Source organism: Anguilla rostrata, chromosome 2, assembly GCF_018555375.3.
Source record: "Anguilla rostrata isolate EN2019 chromosome 2, ASM1855537v3, whole genome shotgun sequence".
NCBI classification, from domain to species: domain Eukaryota; kingdom Metazoa; phylum Chordata; class Actinopteri; order Anguilliformes; family Anguillidae; genus Anguilla; species Anguilla rostrata.
The window spans coordinates 68760367-68774853 of record NC_057934.1 but is presented as its reverse complement, the minus strand read 5'-3'; the positions used below and the strand labels follow the sequence as shown (position 1 = coordinate 68774853).

At 52.3% G+C, this 14487-nt stretch overlaps 1 protein-coding gene across 1 annotated transcript in view; it reads right to left on the bottom strand.

The window, feature by feature from the left end:
* bptf (bromodomain PHD finger transcription factor) overlaps window positions 1-14487 on the bottom strand; it is a 59965-nt gene that overhangs the window by 7023 nt on the left and 38455 nt on the right. Inside the window, exons 16-28 of the mRNA XM_064324273.1 lie at window positions 13835-13955; window positions 13003-13249; window positions 12707-12868; window positions 9961-10115; window positions 8867-8996; window positions 7070-7317; window positions 6562-6594; window positions 5416-5653; window positions 4205-4881; window positions 3563-3645; window positions 2538-2763; window positions 1276-1559; window positions 484-657 (exon numbers count right to left, since the gene is read on the bottom strand). Coding sequence (XP_064180343.1) covers window positions 484-657; window positions 1276-1559; window positions 2538-2763; window positions 3563-3645; window positions 4205-4881; window positions 5416-5653; window positions 6562-6594; window positions 7070-7317; window positions 8867-8996; window positions 9961-10115; window positions 12707-12868; window positions 13003-13249; window positions 13835-13955 — 2778 coding nt within the window. The remainder of the gene's footprint in view (window positions 1-483; window positions 658-1275; window positions 1560-2537; window positions 2764-3562; window positions 3646-4204; window positions 4882-5415; window positions 5654-6561; window positions 6595-7069; window positions 7318-8866; window positions 8997-9960; window positions 10116-12706; window positions 12869-13002; window positions 13250-13834; window positions 13956-14487) is intronic.

Sequence of the window (14487 nt, the reverse complement as noted above, 5' to 3'; positions counted from 1 at the left end):
GTGTGTATACTTAATATAAACTGCCCTCTGTCATCAAATCAGCTGTGTGGAAACTATCTGAACAGGGATGTGCTGGTATAATACACAGTGACAGTCTCATTAAACCAGCAGACAATACGACAGAAAAAACACACTGTTCAACAAAATGTTTAACCTTCGGGTAACTTCCTATTTCTTAGTAACTAAACTACTAAACTCTTGTACATACATCACATACTTTACAAATATTAAAATGTCACAGTTCGCATACTGTCTGACATAACGTACCCAAACAAAGTCAAACTGAAAATATTTCCATCTGTGACCACTACAAGCCCCCTATTTGTGTTCAAATTTCAAAAATAAGATCAATAGATCGAAAGTTGCACATCAATGCTCAGAATAGCAATCTGGTTCAGTCAATGGTTGACCCCCGGGACTTGTCCACCTCATGTTTACATCACCTTGACAACTGCAGGCCCCTCCCCTGCCCCTCCCCCTTACTGTGATTCGTCGTAGGGCGTCCGGCAGATGCAGTACAGCTCCTCGGTGCTGCCCTCCTGTGCCCGCTTGCACTCGTTGCAGATGTAGTCGTCCATCTTCTTGGCCTCCTTCTCGGTGATGCCCACACACTCGCCGTGGTACCAGTTGGTACAAAGGTCGCAGCCGATGTAGAATCTGCAGGGGGGCAGAGAGCACCGTTAGGACACCCCGCCCCCAACTCTCCCGCGAAGCGCCACTGGACCTCAGCTCAGCACAGGGCTGGGCAGTATACAGGCTCTTTCTGTTTTTGTTTTGACATACAGGCATGAATTCACGCAGCAATTAACAGTAATTTGGCTTTCCAATGCCATTGTCAATGGATATTTTATTGCTTTTCATCCGATGAACGCGAAAAATCACACACTGTAACAGTGCGACGTAAACTTGAGATGAATTGTCCGTTTTACAAAAACGACCCAAACAAGGTTTCCTATCTGGAGGAACACCAGTTTGGGTCGAAATGCTGATGATTTTATTATTGTAACTAAACGGGAACCATTTTTCATTTGTGAGCGTGTGGGCTCATTTCCCCAACAGAAATTGTGAAATGTATCCGTATTATTCCGTAACTACAGCATATTTCAGTAAATTTCAGCTGACTTCCTGCGTAATGTGTACTGAAAAACCCAATACTGTCAAATACAGTCATATGAAAAACATCATACGATGCGATATTTTGACTACATTTCCCAGCAGCCCTAGCGGTGTGCCGGCAGCTCCCACAAGCACGCCGGGCCGGAGGTGCCTCCTTACTTTGACTCGTCGTAGGGCGTTTTGCAGATGCAGTAGAGCTTGGTGTCCTTCTTGGTGTCCTTTGAGGTAGTGGAGATCATCTTCTTCTTCTTGGGCTTGGTGGGGGTGTGGTCCTTGTCGTCCTCGCGCTTGCGCTTGTGGGCGGAGGGGGGCGAGGCGACGGCGGCGGTAACGGCGATGGCCTGGGCGGCGCTCGCCGCGGCCTGGGAGGCGGCGGCGGCCGCCTGGGCCTTCTCCTTCTCCTTCTCCTTCCTCAGCTTGCTCAGGTCCTTCTTCAGCTCCTCCTGAGGCACAGAGCCGGGCGGGGGGGGGGGGTTAGAGAGGGTTTCCGACCCCACCACCCACCACACACCGCCACTCGCACATCTCCGAGCAACTCCGACGATTTAATTAGCAAATTAAAACAAATTACAAACAACAAATTAACCAAAATCTGTGCCACAGGAAATCTTTACAGTGTGTCCTCTAAAAATGGTGGACTGCCTCACAACACTGATGCTTGTGCTCGTCAGAAATACCACTGCAGGGGGGACCGTAGTCTGACTTAACACCCAGCTGGAGGCCTTCACAGGACGCTGTGTGCGTGTACAACATGGATACTGGTGTTTCAGTGTGGTGGTACAGTGAATAACATGCTGTCTGGAACATGGATAGACGTGTTTCGGAGTGGTAGTACAGTGAATAACGTGCTGCCTGGAACATGGATGCAGGTGTTTCAGTGTGGTAGTACAGTGAATAACCTGCTGTGTGTGTGGAACATGGACACAGGTGTTTCAGTATGGTAATACAGTGAATAACGTGCTGTGTCTGGAACATGGATAGACGTGTCTCAGTGTGGTATTACAGTGAATAACGTGCTGCCTGGAACATGGATACAGGCGTTTCAGTGTGGGAGTACAGTGAATTACCTGCTGTGTGTGTGGAACATGGATACAGGCGTTTCAGCAGGGTAGCACAGTAAATAATGCGCTGTGTGTGGAACATGGATACAGGCGTTTCAGTGTGGTAGTACAGTGAATAATGCGCTGTGTGTGTGGAACATGGATAGTTTCAGTATGATGGTACAATGAATAACCTGCTGTGTGTGTGGAACATGGATACCAGTGTGTGGGCGTGACCGCAAGCAGTGGTGCGTGTCAGCGGAACACTGACACAGAAGCCGAAGCGTAACGACTCTCGCCCTTGGGGGGCGGGGGGGGGGGCTTCACACAGTGCCGCAGCGCAAGGAGCAGGTGGCGTCGGCGTTTTGGGGCGCCCTCTACCTGGACCTCCAGCTGCAGCTCCTTGTCCAGCAGGGCCCTCTTCTTCAGGATCTCGGCCTTCAGCTGCTCCTTGTGCTTGAAGAGCAGCGCCGACAGCTTGGAGGCGTTCTGCTTGCTCCTCTTCTGCTCCACCGACTCCTCCCGCTTCCGCTTCTTCGCCGCCTGCTTCTCGCCCTTGTCGATCTTGTCCAGGATGAACTTCATCACCTGGTTGCAGACGATCATTCTGCAAAGGTAGAGGCGGGGGGTTTGGTGGGGGGTGCAGAACACGAGGGCTACGTATTAGTGTGAGCTCGGTTACGCTTGAAACTGCATTCTGAGGGCCAGTTCACAAAGAGAATAATGCTCATAGAACACTCCCTACACTGACACGACAGAAAAAAGGGAGATTCCACATAAATCTGTCAAACTGCATGTGATCATCGATTACCCCACCCGTCCCAACACAATTCTAATTCTTATCTCTACACAAGTCATACATCCTCAAAAGCTCCAACACCCAGCAGACGGGAGAGGCTCTTTAGCTCTTGTTCACAGTAGTATCTCTGGCGTAATCCGCAGTGAGGGCCTGGGGGGGGGGGACGCTGTGGTGAGGAAGGGCTCGGCTCGGCTGCACGTGGGAAAGGCTCGGGAGTCGGATACACACAGAGCCTCAGCAGCTGTGGGGTCGGGGTCACAACCGGTTCCCAGACTCAACACGGAGACCGCGAGCGACCGCAGCGTAACCGGGGTGACGGCGCGGTTCGCGGACCCCCCCCACCCCGGCCCTCCAGGTCTGTCTCACCCCCCCTCGACAACAAAGCCCCCCCCCCCAACCGGGCCCCAGCATGACCCTTCCCAGGAGCCGGGACACGTGGGTAAACACGGCCCTCAGGATTCACAGCCAAGGGGGGAACCTCAGGATTCGCGAAAACCCACCCCCCACCGAGGATTCGCAAACACGAAACGGCCGCACAGCGGGTACGGGCCGGGGTGGGGGAGGGGGGGCAGGCGCTGGCTCCGGTCGCCCCCGGCGACGCCCGTACCTCTGGTTCTCCTCGCGCTCGGCGGGGGACAGCGTCTTCTTCTGCTTCAGGTGCTCGATCACGGCGTTCTGCCTCATCACCACCTGCGGCACAAAGCCCACGCCACACAGAGTCAGCAGCAGCAGCAGCAGCGCTAACGTTTAAGAGCCCAGACACGCCCGGCTACTGCGCGCGCTGGGACAGCCAACACACCTCAGACACCTACGAGCAACGCCACCACAAGATCAGGAAAAAGGGCAACACAGCTAAACGGAATGAGTGACCACAGGAGAAGAAAGACTGATCAAAAGAAAAGATTGAGTGATGTCACCGATTCTGTCTAGACCAAGGGTGTCCAATCTCATGCTGAAAAGAGTCGGTGGCTGCAGGTCTTTGTTCTAATCCAGCATTAAGGGACTTGATTCTACTTTCCAAGGTCTTGATCGAAGACCATTACTTTATTAGTTGAATCTAGTATTAATGAGTTGAATCTAGTTGAATTGTTTAGGTGTAGCGCTTGGGCTAAAACAGAAACCCGCACACCCTTTTCGGATTAGCTTGGACACCATGCCGTCTAGAGTAACCGTACGGTCAGCCCTGTGTTCTTAACACTGAGCGTTAGGGAGCCGACCCCCCTGGCTAAGCCTACGGGCCCCCCCCCACCTGCTTCTGGATGATGTCGCTCTGGTTGGAGGTCTGCAGGGACTGCTCGCGCTTGGCCTCCAGCTGCTGCCGCTTCTTCTGCTGCTGCTCGCGGATCTGCTGGATCCGCTGCAGCTGCTCCTGCACGCTGGCGGTCTGGATGGTGACCACGTTCTGGATCTGGTGCGCCTGCACCTGGCCGCCCTGCTGGATGTGGATGGGCAGCTGCAGCTTGATCTGCTGCGGGACGCCGCCGCCCTGCTGCGCCTGCTGCTGCAGCTGCGCGGCCACGTGCGACTGGATCTGCGACAGCACCTGCACCTGCGGCACGGTGATCAGCTGCGGCGGGTGGGGGTGCAGCTGCAGCTGGGGGCGGGCGGCGGCGGCGGCGGCGGCCGGGGCCTGCTTGACCGAGGCCTGGCCCAGGGCCTTCACCTGCAGGGGCGTGGGGGACTGGATGGGCATGTGGGCCTGAGTCTGGGGGGGCAGGTGGGCCTGGGGGGCGGCGGGGGGCGTGGCGGGGGCCAGGGTGGCGGCCTGCACCGGGGCGGCGGCCTGCTGGGCCGGGAGCATGGGGGCCTGGGACACCTGGGACACCTGGGACGCCAGGGACACCTGGGGCGTGGCGGGGGCCTGGACCTGAGGCTGAGCCGCCATGGGCAGCTGCGGCTGCAGCACCCTCTGCTCAGTGGGCCCTGCTGGGATACACAGCCACACAGCCAATCAGATACCACCATTCACACAGCGCAGGACCCCAACAGCCAATCAAATATTAACACTCACACAGCGCAGGACCCTAACAGCCAATCAAATATTAACACTCACACAGCACTCAAGACCCTAACAGCCAATCAAATATCAACACTCACACAGCACTCAGGACCCTAACAGCCAATCAAATATCAACATCCACACAGCGCAGGACCCTAACAGCCAATCAAATATCAGTATTCACATAGCACTCAGGACCCTAACAGCCAATCAACAACATCACACGCAGCTACAGCAATCAATTCAGACACATAGCACTCAGGACCCTAACAGCCAATCAAATGTCAACATACACACCACACTCGGGGCCCTTACAGCCAATCAAATTTACGCATAAAATCACATTTATATTCACACAGATCACTTCACCTGACAATCCAGGAAAACTCTCCCTCCGAAAAACCCTCAAGCCAGGGCATGACAGCCACAAAACCATTAGCGTCCGGGACGGGCGGAGTTACCTGGTGTGGAAGGCGTGGTGCTGGTGGCGGTCACCGCCGTCACCTGGGCGTTGCCCGCGGAGACGGCCGGAGGCATGGGGGTGAAGAGGAAGCGCTGGAGCTGCCCGTTGGGCATGGCGGCCTGCATGAGCTGCTGGCCGGGCCCGGGGATGACCGTCACGCCCTGGGGGATGACCTGCAGCTGGCCTGTGGTCTGGCCCTGGCCCTGGATCACCACCGTCAGGCCCTGGTTCCCTCCCTGCCGGACGCGCACGCACAGACGCACAGACACACAGACACACAGACACGCAGACACGCAGACACGAGACGCATAACACACAGACACACAACACGCAGTGGGTCAGTTAGGGGGCGGAGCACAGCCGGAGAGAAATGAGTAAAGCAGGGGCTGTGATTGGCCTATGACTGCACAGTCTGCACTCCCTGCACAGCCCGCTACGGTCAATATTCGGTTCTGTCGCCATTGTGATGTATCGAACTATGACTGAACTGTGCACATCTGAAACTTAGTGTTACTGGTACATTAGTTAAAGAGCTAGCTAGCAAGCTGGCAGTCGTGACTTACACTAGATGGCTAACCAGCTTGCTAGCTGCATACCTACCAGTTGTAATTTACATATCTAACGTCATAGGTTCCCAAATTTATAGACTAAAAAGTTCACTAACAAGGCTACTTAACTAGCTAGCTATTTGCTAACAAGGTAGATATCTTTACAAACCTAAGAAAGCAATGAAGACAGTTAGGATATTAGCCAGGGAAATATCTAGGTGGGCAGAAAGAACTACCTAGCTAGCTACATAGCCTACCTTCCAGTTGTGATTTACACGGCTAACGTTAGCTAAAGGTACCAAAACATAGCTCGCTTTCAAGATGAAAAAGCCACGTTAAATTCAATTCTACTCACATCACATAAATTTAGATAAATTTAGACGCTACACATGCAGCTACAGCTAATAACTTGTTTAGCCAGTAGGCTAGTAAACAGGCAAGACTACGTGGGTGAGTGCACGTGGAAAGCGCTATCCAATAAGAAGTCGACACATCACAATGGCGACGGACGGACGGAGGCCGGCTGTGCAGGGGCAGCAGGCTGCGCAGGTGCACCTGCCAGCCCACCGGAGCCCTGTGTGGGTATGGATGCTGACCTGCTGCCTTTCCACAGCCGCGCCATGCTGCTTCTGAGACAAAGGATAAAGTATCAAAGAAAACAATTCAGAGGTGGGGATCCAATCGAACAGACAGGCAATTCAGGAAGTCACACGCACAAAAAAAAACAAACAAAATCAAAAAAAAAACACAAAACTAACGCAAAAGATAATGAAGAGAAAACAAGCCAAATTACAAAAGAAAACCAAAGCCAACAGAAAGAACAAATCAAATATCGCAAAATACTTACCCTTCAGCTCAAAACAGTATTGCAGTAATCAAGGTATAGCAGACAGAAACATCTCATTTGTATGAATAAATGAAAAAACACACAGACACACACACACACACACACACAATACAGCCACCACCCAGGACACACTCATGCACACACGCTGGGTTGTATGACAGGACGGACAGACGCAGAGTAGCGGAGCTTGGAGGGGGCGGGGCTGGGGGCGTGGCTTGCGGCCGGGGCGGGGCTGGGGGGGCGGCTCCAGGGCTCACCTGTGCTCCCTGGGTGAGCTGGGTGAGCTGAGCCAGGGTGAGTTTGACCTGGCCCTGCTGGGGCCGGGGCCCCTGGGGGGTCTGCGGGGCGGGCAGCTGGCCGGGGGGCGCGGCGGCGCCGTGGGGCGAGGGGGCGGCGGTGCTCAGGACCCGCTGCCCCGCGCTGGTCTGCACCGAGCTGCCGCTGGAGATGGCGGTGGAGACCGGCTGCCCCCGGATGATCTGCGTCACCACCTGCTGCGTCTGACCTGCAGGAGCCACGGAGACACACACACACACACGCACACACACACACGCACGCACGCACGCACACACGCACGCACGCACACACACACACACACGCACACACACACACACACACACGCACGCGCACACACGCACACACACACGCACACACACACACACACACACGCATGCACACACACGCACACGCACGTACGTACGTACACGCACAAACACGCACACACACAATCAGTAATGCCACACACCACAATCCTCAACAGTCTCTGGAACTGCTTATTGAAGACATTTACGACTTGCGAAAACACAGCGTGTTCTTCTGCCTGTTGTTCCATTCAATTTTCTTATATTAAACTCCCAAGTCTCACCAAACAGACCACAGGACCAGCTGTGGTATAGATGCTGCCTTTAACACAACACATTACATGAGATTTATCAGAAAGAAATGATCTAGTAAAGCAATAATTGCACATAAAATACATTAAAGGCAAAAGGTTGCTCTGATAGCACGTGTGAAAAAGAGGCACATGAGCAGAGTCCACCCAGAGATAGTGCGAACTGGCAAGACCTCGCAGGACACACCCAAAAAAAAAAGAAAAAGAAAATTTGAAGATATGTTCTTTGCTTTGATCCCCGAATGATAAACGCACAATAAATAAAATAAAAAATGCTTTCCTGGCCATCAAAGACAGCCGCGTGCCTTGCCTTCACATAGCAGGCGACACCCTCCAAATACGAGTGAGATTAATAAACAGAAAGGACATGACAAATTACGGCGAGCATGTCCGATACGTGGGGATACTTTGCCCTTAAAGCACAACTAAATGCTGAATATTCATAACGCATTCAATTGCTTTTGTTTCACAATAATGTAGAAAAACAAATTGGGTCACAAACAGATGTCTCACACAAGCACAGTCATTTAATCAGAATGAGAGAAAAAACGCACAAACTCAAAGCCTGATATGCTGAAAGTAAGAAGCTGAGCCAGTACACGTGCTCAGACTGGAGAGGGGACATGCAGCCACATGCCAGCATGGAGGAGCGAAGAGGAGCAGAGAGGAGCAGAGGAGCTGAGGGGAGCAGGGAGGAGCAGAGAGGAGCAGGGAGGAGTTCAGGGAGGAGCAGGGAGGAGCAGAGAGGAGTGGAGAGCAGCAGGGAGGAGAGGAGAGGAGCAGAGAGGAACAGGGAGGAGCAGAGAGGAGCAGAGAGAAGCAGGGAGGAGCAGAGAGAAGCAGAGAGGAGCAGAGAGGAGCAGAGAGGAGCTGGGAGAAGCAGAGAGGAGCAGAGAGGAGCAGTGAGGAGCTGGGAGAAGCAGAGAGGAGCAGAGAGCAGCAGGGAGGAGCAGAGAGAAGCAGGGAGAAGCAGAGAGAAGCAGGGAGGAACAGGGAGGAGCAGAGAGGAGCAGAGAGAAGCAGGGAGGAGCAGAGAGAAGCAGGGAGAAGCAGAGAGGAGCAGTGAGGAGCTGGGAGAAGCAGAGAGGAGCAGAGAGCAGCAGGGAGGAGCAGAGAGAAGCAGAGAGGAGCAGAGAGGAGCAGAAGAGCAGAGGAGACCTACTGGCTGGGAGAATACCTGGCTGCACCATCAGTGGGGTCCGCAGGATGGTCTTGCCCAGGGCCCCGGCCTGCTGCAGGGGGGTGCGGATAACGGTCATTCCTGAGCGGATCTGAGCCCCAGCCGTGATCACCTGGGGAGGGACACACACAGGTGAGGAAACCCATCCTGTTCAGATTCAGCTCCAGTGCTGGAATCAGAGCAGCCTGCAGCTGGCAGCCAGCCAGCACTGATCCACAGGAGGGGTGGGGTGGGGTGGGGGGTATTATTGCACACTGCGCTGTGTGTGGAAGCCTACTCGCACTACATCTGCTGCGCAACACGCTACATTTCAATGGCTGGCCTTTACTACCTCTACCAGCCCCCAAAAAACAGTTTGAATTAAGTCAGCAGTAGCACACAGCAGGGCGTGGGGATGTAACTGCAGCGATCAATATCGAATGAAATAACAGTCATTGCCGCCAAGTGTATTGCCTTTCTTTTAGTCCTTTCTCCTCGTCAATTATGCCCGATACAGTGGTAAACATCCAACGTGTGAAATACTTCCAGAAAAAAACGTCACCACTGATATCTATTGGGTGTTGATAAGACAGCCAATCAGCAGCAAGGCCTTCCAGCTTCCATGTGATTGACAAAAACCCGTCACATGATCACATGCTAGCTGTACGACCTGGCTGCCAATTGTTTTTTTAATTAAAAAAAAAAAAAAATCAACATCCAATGGATACCAGTGGTGATGTTTTTTCCCCAGAAGCTATGAGGCCTCAGAACCCTGGATGTTTACGGCATACAGCATCTGGTTCAATTATAGAAAAAAAACAAAACAAAAAGAAAGGCAATACACCACACGGTAGCAATGACTATTACTGCATTAGATAATCACTGCTGCAGCATATTGCCCCGCCCTGGTACACAGACCCACACAGAGCTACTGCAATAAGCTTTCAGCAAACGGTGGAGACAGATTAGCTTACGCAATTAGCCATGTAGCCTGAACCACTCAGAATTGGGTACTTTATCACTGAATATTTTTTAAGGAGGCCCTGCGTTCTGTTGTACCCCATCCCACAGCAGCACGGGGGCGGGGGGATGAGTACCTGCTGTGGAGGGGGCGAGCCCGTGACAGAAGACGGGGCGTTGGGGCGGATGTTGATGGTGGTGGTCCGAGGCTGGAATGAAGTGAAGGTTTGCTGGTTGCCCGCGGTGCTGGATGGAATGATACCCAGAACTTTCTGCTGGACCTGCATCACACCTGCAAAAACACAAATCATGTTATTATACTACACCTACAAAAAACCAACAGTCACGTTATTAAACTACACCTGCAAAAATAAACAATCACGTTATTCAACTACACCTGCAAAAAACCAACAGTCATATTACTCAACTACACCTGCAAAAAACCAACAGTCATATTACTCAACTACACCTGCAAAAAACAACAGTCATATTACTCAACTACACCTGCACAAGCCTACAGTCACATTAGTCAACTACACCTCCATGGACACATGTCTACACTATTCTGGGACAAAAAGAACAGGACATATTATAAATAAAACCATAGAACATTAATGAATGATACGGTTTTATGCAGCACACTATGGCTGGAAATAGAATTTAATCTTGTAATACTGAAGCCGGTTAAATAATAAATAGTACTGATTGTGTAGGTTTCATTTAGCAATCTTACTCTCAAAACACTGACTGCTATGACTTCAAAAGTTTCATGTCCGAGACCTTTAAATCATGGCCACTGTAAATATTAGCAGACCCGGTAAGGTTCTTCAAAGAGCCACTCTTAAAAAAAAGAGTCACCAAAATCATCACCACGCCAGTTCGTTTCCACCACGTAAGAATTCTCATAACTCATGTATAGGTGCATTTAATTTGTACCCTTCTGCCCTTTTTCCCCCCTTTTCAGACAAAACAGGCGTGTTTCAGACTCAAGTTTTCTTTTCCTTTTTTTTTGGCTCCACTTCAAAAAAGCAGTCGCGCGCGGAAAGAAAATTAAAACACGTTTAAAAAATTATCGTCCCCATCCCCCCCCACCCCCGCCCCCCTGGTCCAAGTTCACCACAACTGATCAGGTAAAGATACATAAGACATCAAAGGTCAGTCCCCAGACGGCGGGGGGGGGGGGGGGTGGGGGGGGGGTAGCCGTGCGCTCCGGGCCGGGGGCTGGCGAGGCTTCAAACGGCCCGCCTCTCTGAGGTCTGTTTGCGGAGTTCGTGAGGAGCCGCGCGCGGTCCCGTGGCGGGAGCCCTGCGCCGGCCGCCAGACCCCGGGGTAAACTTGTTTTCATGCTCACTTCCTCAGCCCGGCCCAAAGCAAACAGCCTTTTAAAAAACACAGCCGTCGCGCTGGAAAAAATACACACACACACACACTCACACACACACTCACATTCACACACTCTCACTCACACACACACACTCTCACACACACACACACACACACACTCACACACACACTCACATTCACACACTCTCACTCACACACACACACTCTCACACACACACACACACACACACACTCACACACACTCTCACTCACACACACACACTCACACACACACTCACTCACACACTCACACACTCTCTCACACACTCACTCACTCACTCACTCACACTCACTCACTCACTCACTCACTCACTCACTCACTCACTCACTCACTCACTCACTCACTCACACACTCACTCACTCACTCACACTCACACTCACACACTCACACACTCACACACTCACACACACCACACCTCACACACTCCTCACACACACACACACACACACCTCACACACACACACACACACACACACACACACACACTCACACACCGGCCGTTAATGCCTTCTTCTTTTATTTATTTTTTCTAAGCGAAGTGCGGGTGTCACTAGACAGGGGCCCGCGTGTGTTTGCGGAGTAAATTTAGCCCCGGTTCCAGCGAATGGGAACATTTCTCTTCTTTTTGCGCGGTGTTATGGTTTACAGAATTCGGCTAACCCTCGCCCCTTTCCTCCGTGTTCCATTATGGGCAGCGGGGGGTGGGGGGGGACAGGAGTGCGTATATCCAGTGACTCTCCACCGCTTTTGGCCCTGGTGCGCACTTTCCACATTCTCCTCCGATGGCAAATCACTGTCATCAGATCGGACATCGATACTGGAGACGAGCTGCTATCGGGTATCGTTACCCCGACGACACTCTCACAGCCTAATCTCAGCCAATCAGATCGCGTTTCTCCTCGATCGGGTGAGATCGCTGCTCGTGTCGAACGCGGAACTCCACACCGGCCGCCAGCCGCACAAACACGAGGGAATCGGGTCAGAGTCCAGCTCAGTGCATGGGGGCAAACCCCGTCCCGTTCACATCTGCCTCAAACTGCGCTCAAATTAGGAAAACCTGCACATGGGCGGACTGCCAAGACGGATAGACTAGACCCCCGGTGCAGAATAAACTATATCCGAAGATTTTTTATCTTCCGCTTTTTGCCATATCTACTTACCCGGAAACACCAGCCTGACTCTGGGGCATTCACAATACACCAAGAAAATAGTTAAAGTACATCTATATATGAAAAAATTATCTCTCTGGCCATAAATCTCTGACCTAGACAAAATTATTTCCCCCCCGAAAGTGTAGTTTTTTTTTTCATGAAGTGTGTAGAGGGCTGATTGGTTGTGACCAGTGAGAAATTAACTGGCTGTGCATATCGATGTTGAGAAGCTCAAACGGCTCGATTACATTTCAGGATCTTTCTGCTGCAGTCAGGTCCAGGCAGCAGACACCCCCCCACCTCCACCCCCCACCCCCCAACACCCTCCCCCCGGGCCCCGTTGCGTACCTCCTTGTGTGGTTGGCACGTTGACGGTGACGATCTTGCTGTTGGCAGGGAGGGGCAGCTTGGCAGTGATGACTTTGCCGGCCATGGTCACCGGGCTACTGGTGATCTGGAACGTCTGCCCGGAGGTCGTGCTGGCCACCGTGGCAACGGAAGTGGTTGAGCCTGCGAAAAAAAAGGCAAAGGGCAAACCAGACAGGCCCCACCGGACCGGGCCGGGCCAGCCAGCGTTTCAGGTCGCTGCACTCAAACGGCAACGCACCGAAACAGGAAACAGGAAACAGGAACGCATACGCTACCTGGACTGCTCTGACCCTGTTTGACCCAGGAAGCGAACGTCTGCTGGAAGTTCTTGTTCGGCTGGAATGTCACCGCCGGGGAGCCCATCTTGGTGGCCAGTACCACTTTGGTGCCGGGGGTGACCTGGCTGGTCAGGGAGCCTACCATCACCTTCTGCGGGGTGGCGGCGGCGGCGGCGGCGGGGCTGCTGGAGGGCGAGGACGCCGCGGCGGTGCCGGTGGCCAGTTTCTGCTGCTCCAGCCGTTTCTGCGGAAAACAGTCCCACGCCCTCACTCACGGGGAATTGTGTTTCTGCTATTAAGCGCACATACATGCCGTGAAGCAAAGCAGCAAGACGAAGGTCAAAACCCAGTATATGGCTGGACCGTGCGACATTTTGGCCAATTTGTTACAGGGGTAGTCAGTGGTAGTGTCTATAATGTTCATCTGCAATGTGCCGGTCTGATGTATGGTGTAACATGCTTCATCCGGCCGACCAATGGTGTAACTTCATAACTCGGTCAGTCACTCAGCCACAGACATTCGCGTTTGTAGGGCTGGCCCCGCTGTTGCGGTCCAGCCAAAAATCAATTAGATCAGGTATGTAAACTGCAAAAAATTTATACCCAAATACTGAAACCCCTTTTATTTTTAATTAAATGTGCCAAATCTAATTTGTGTGGGTTTTAGACTTATTTAAAATGTAGCACATTAAATGACCGGATCCCTCATTTAAATGTATTTAAAAAGAAAAAGAACCACCCCGCGTATTTGTGCAACCCCAAAATTTCATTTTTAGCGACAGATCAGGGGGCGACTCTGCGAGGTGGACAGTGAGGCTTGGCTTCCCACCTGCTGGGCAGCCAATCTTTGCTGCTTCAGCTGAGCCTCCATTTGTGCCTTGCACTCCACTGCTTTCTTCTGCTCACTAACCTTTGCCTGCTCTGCAGCCTGCGCCTTCTCCTTTTCGACCCTGAAACGGCAAGAGAAACAGGGCGTCAGCGCTGGGGGGGAGGGGGAGAATTTTGCCACACCGTGCACTGCTGCTGCAGCGGAAGAGGGACTTTGTTACGAAATAAATAACTCCACTCCACTCGGTCCAGTTCGATAACCACAAGACATCATCAACAAGTCAATCAACAAACCACGATGATCCATCAAAGAGAAGATCAGCTGAACACACAAGTTAAGACAGGTGTGACACCGGACACTGATTCCTAAGGTGATTTATGAGTGACACCAAGGTTGATTTAATGACATTGTGTTTGGTCTGAGGGGCCTACCTTTCTGAAAAGGCTGGGATCTCCCACGTTTAGTCTGAGGGGCCTACCTTCCTGAAAAGGCTGGAATCTCCCACATTTGTCTGAGGGGCCTACCTTTCTGAAAAGGCTTGGATCTCCCACGTTTAGTCTGAGGGGCCTACCTTCCTGAAAAGGTTCGGATCTCCCACGTTTAGTCTGAGGGGCCTACCTTCCTGAAAAGGCTTGGATCTCCCACGTTCAGTC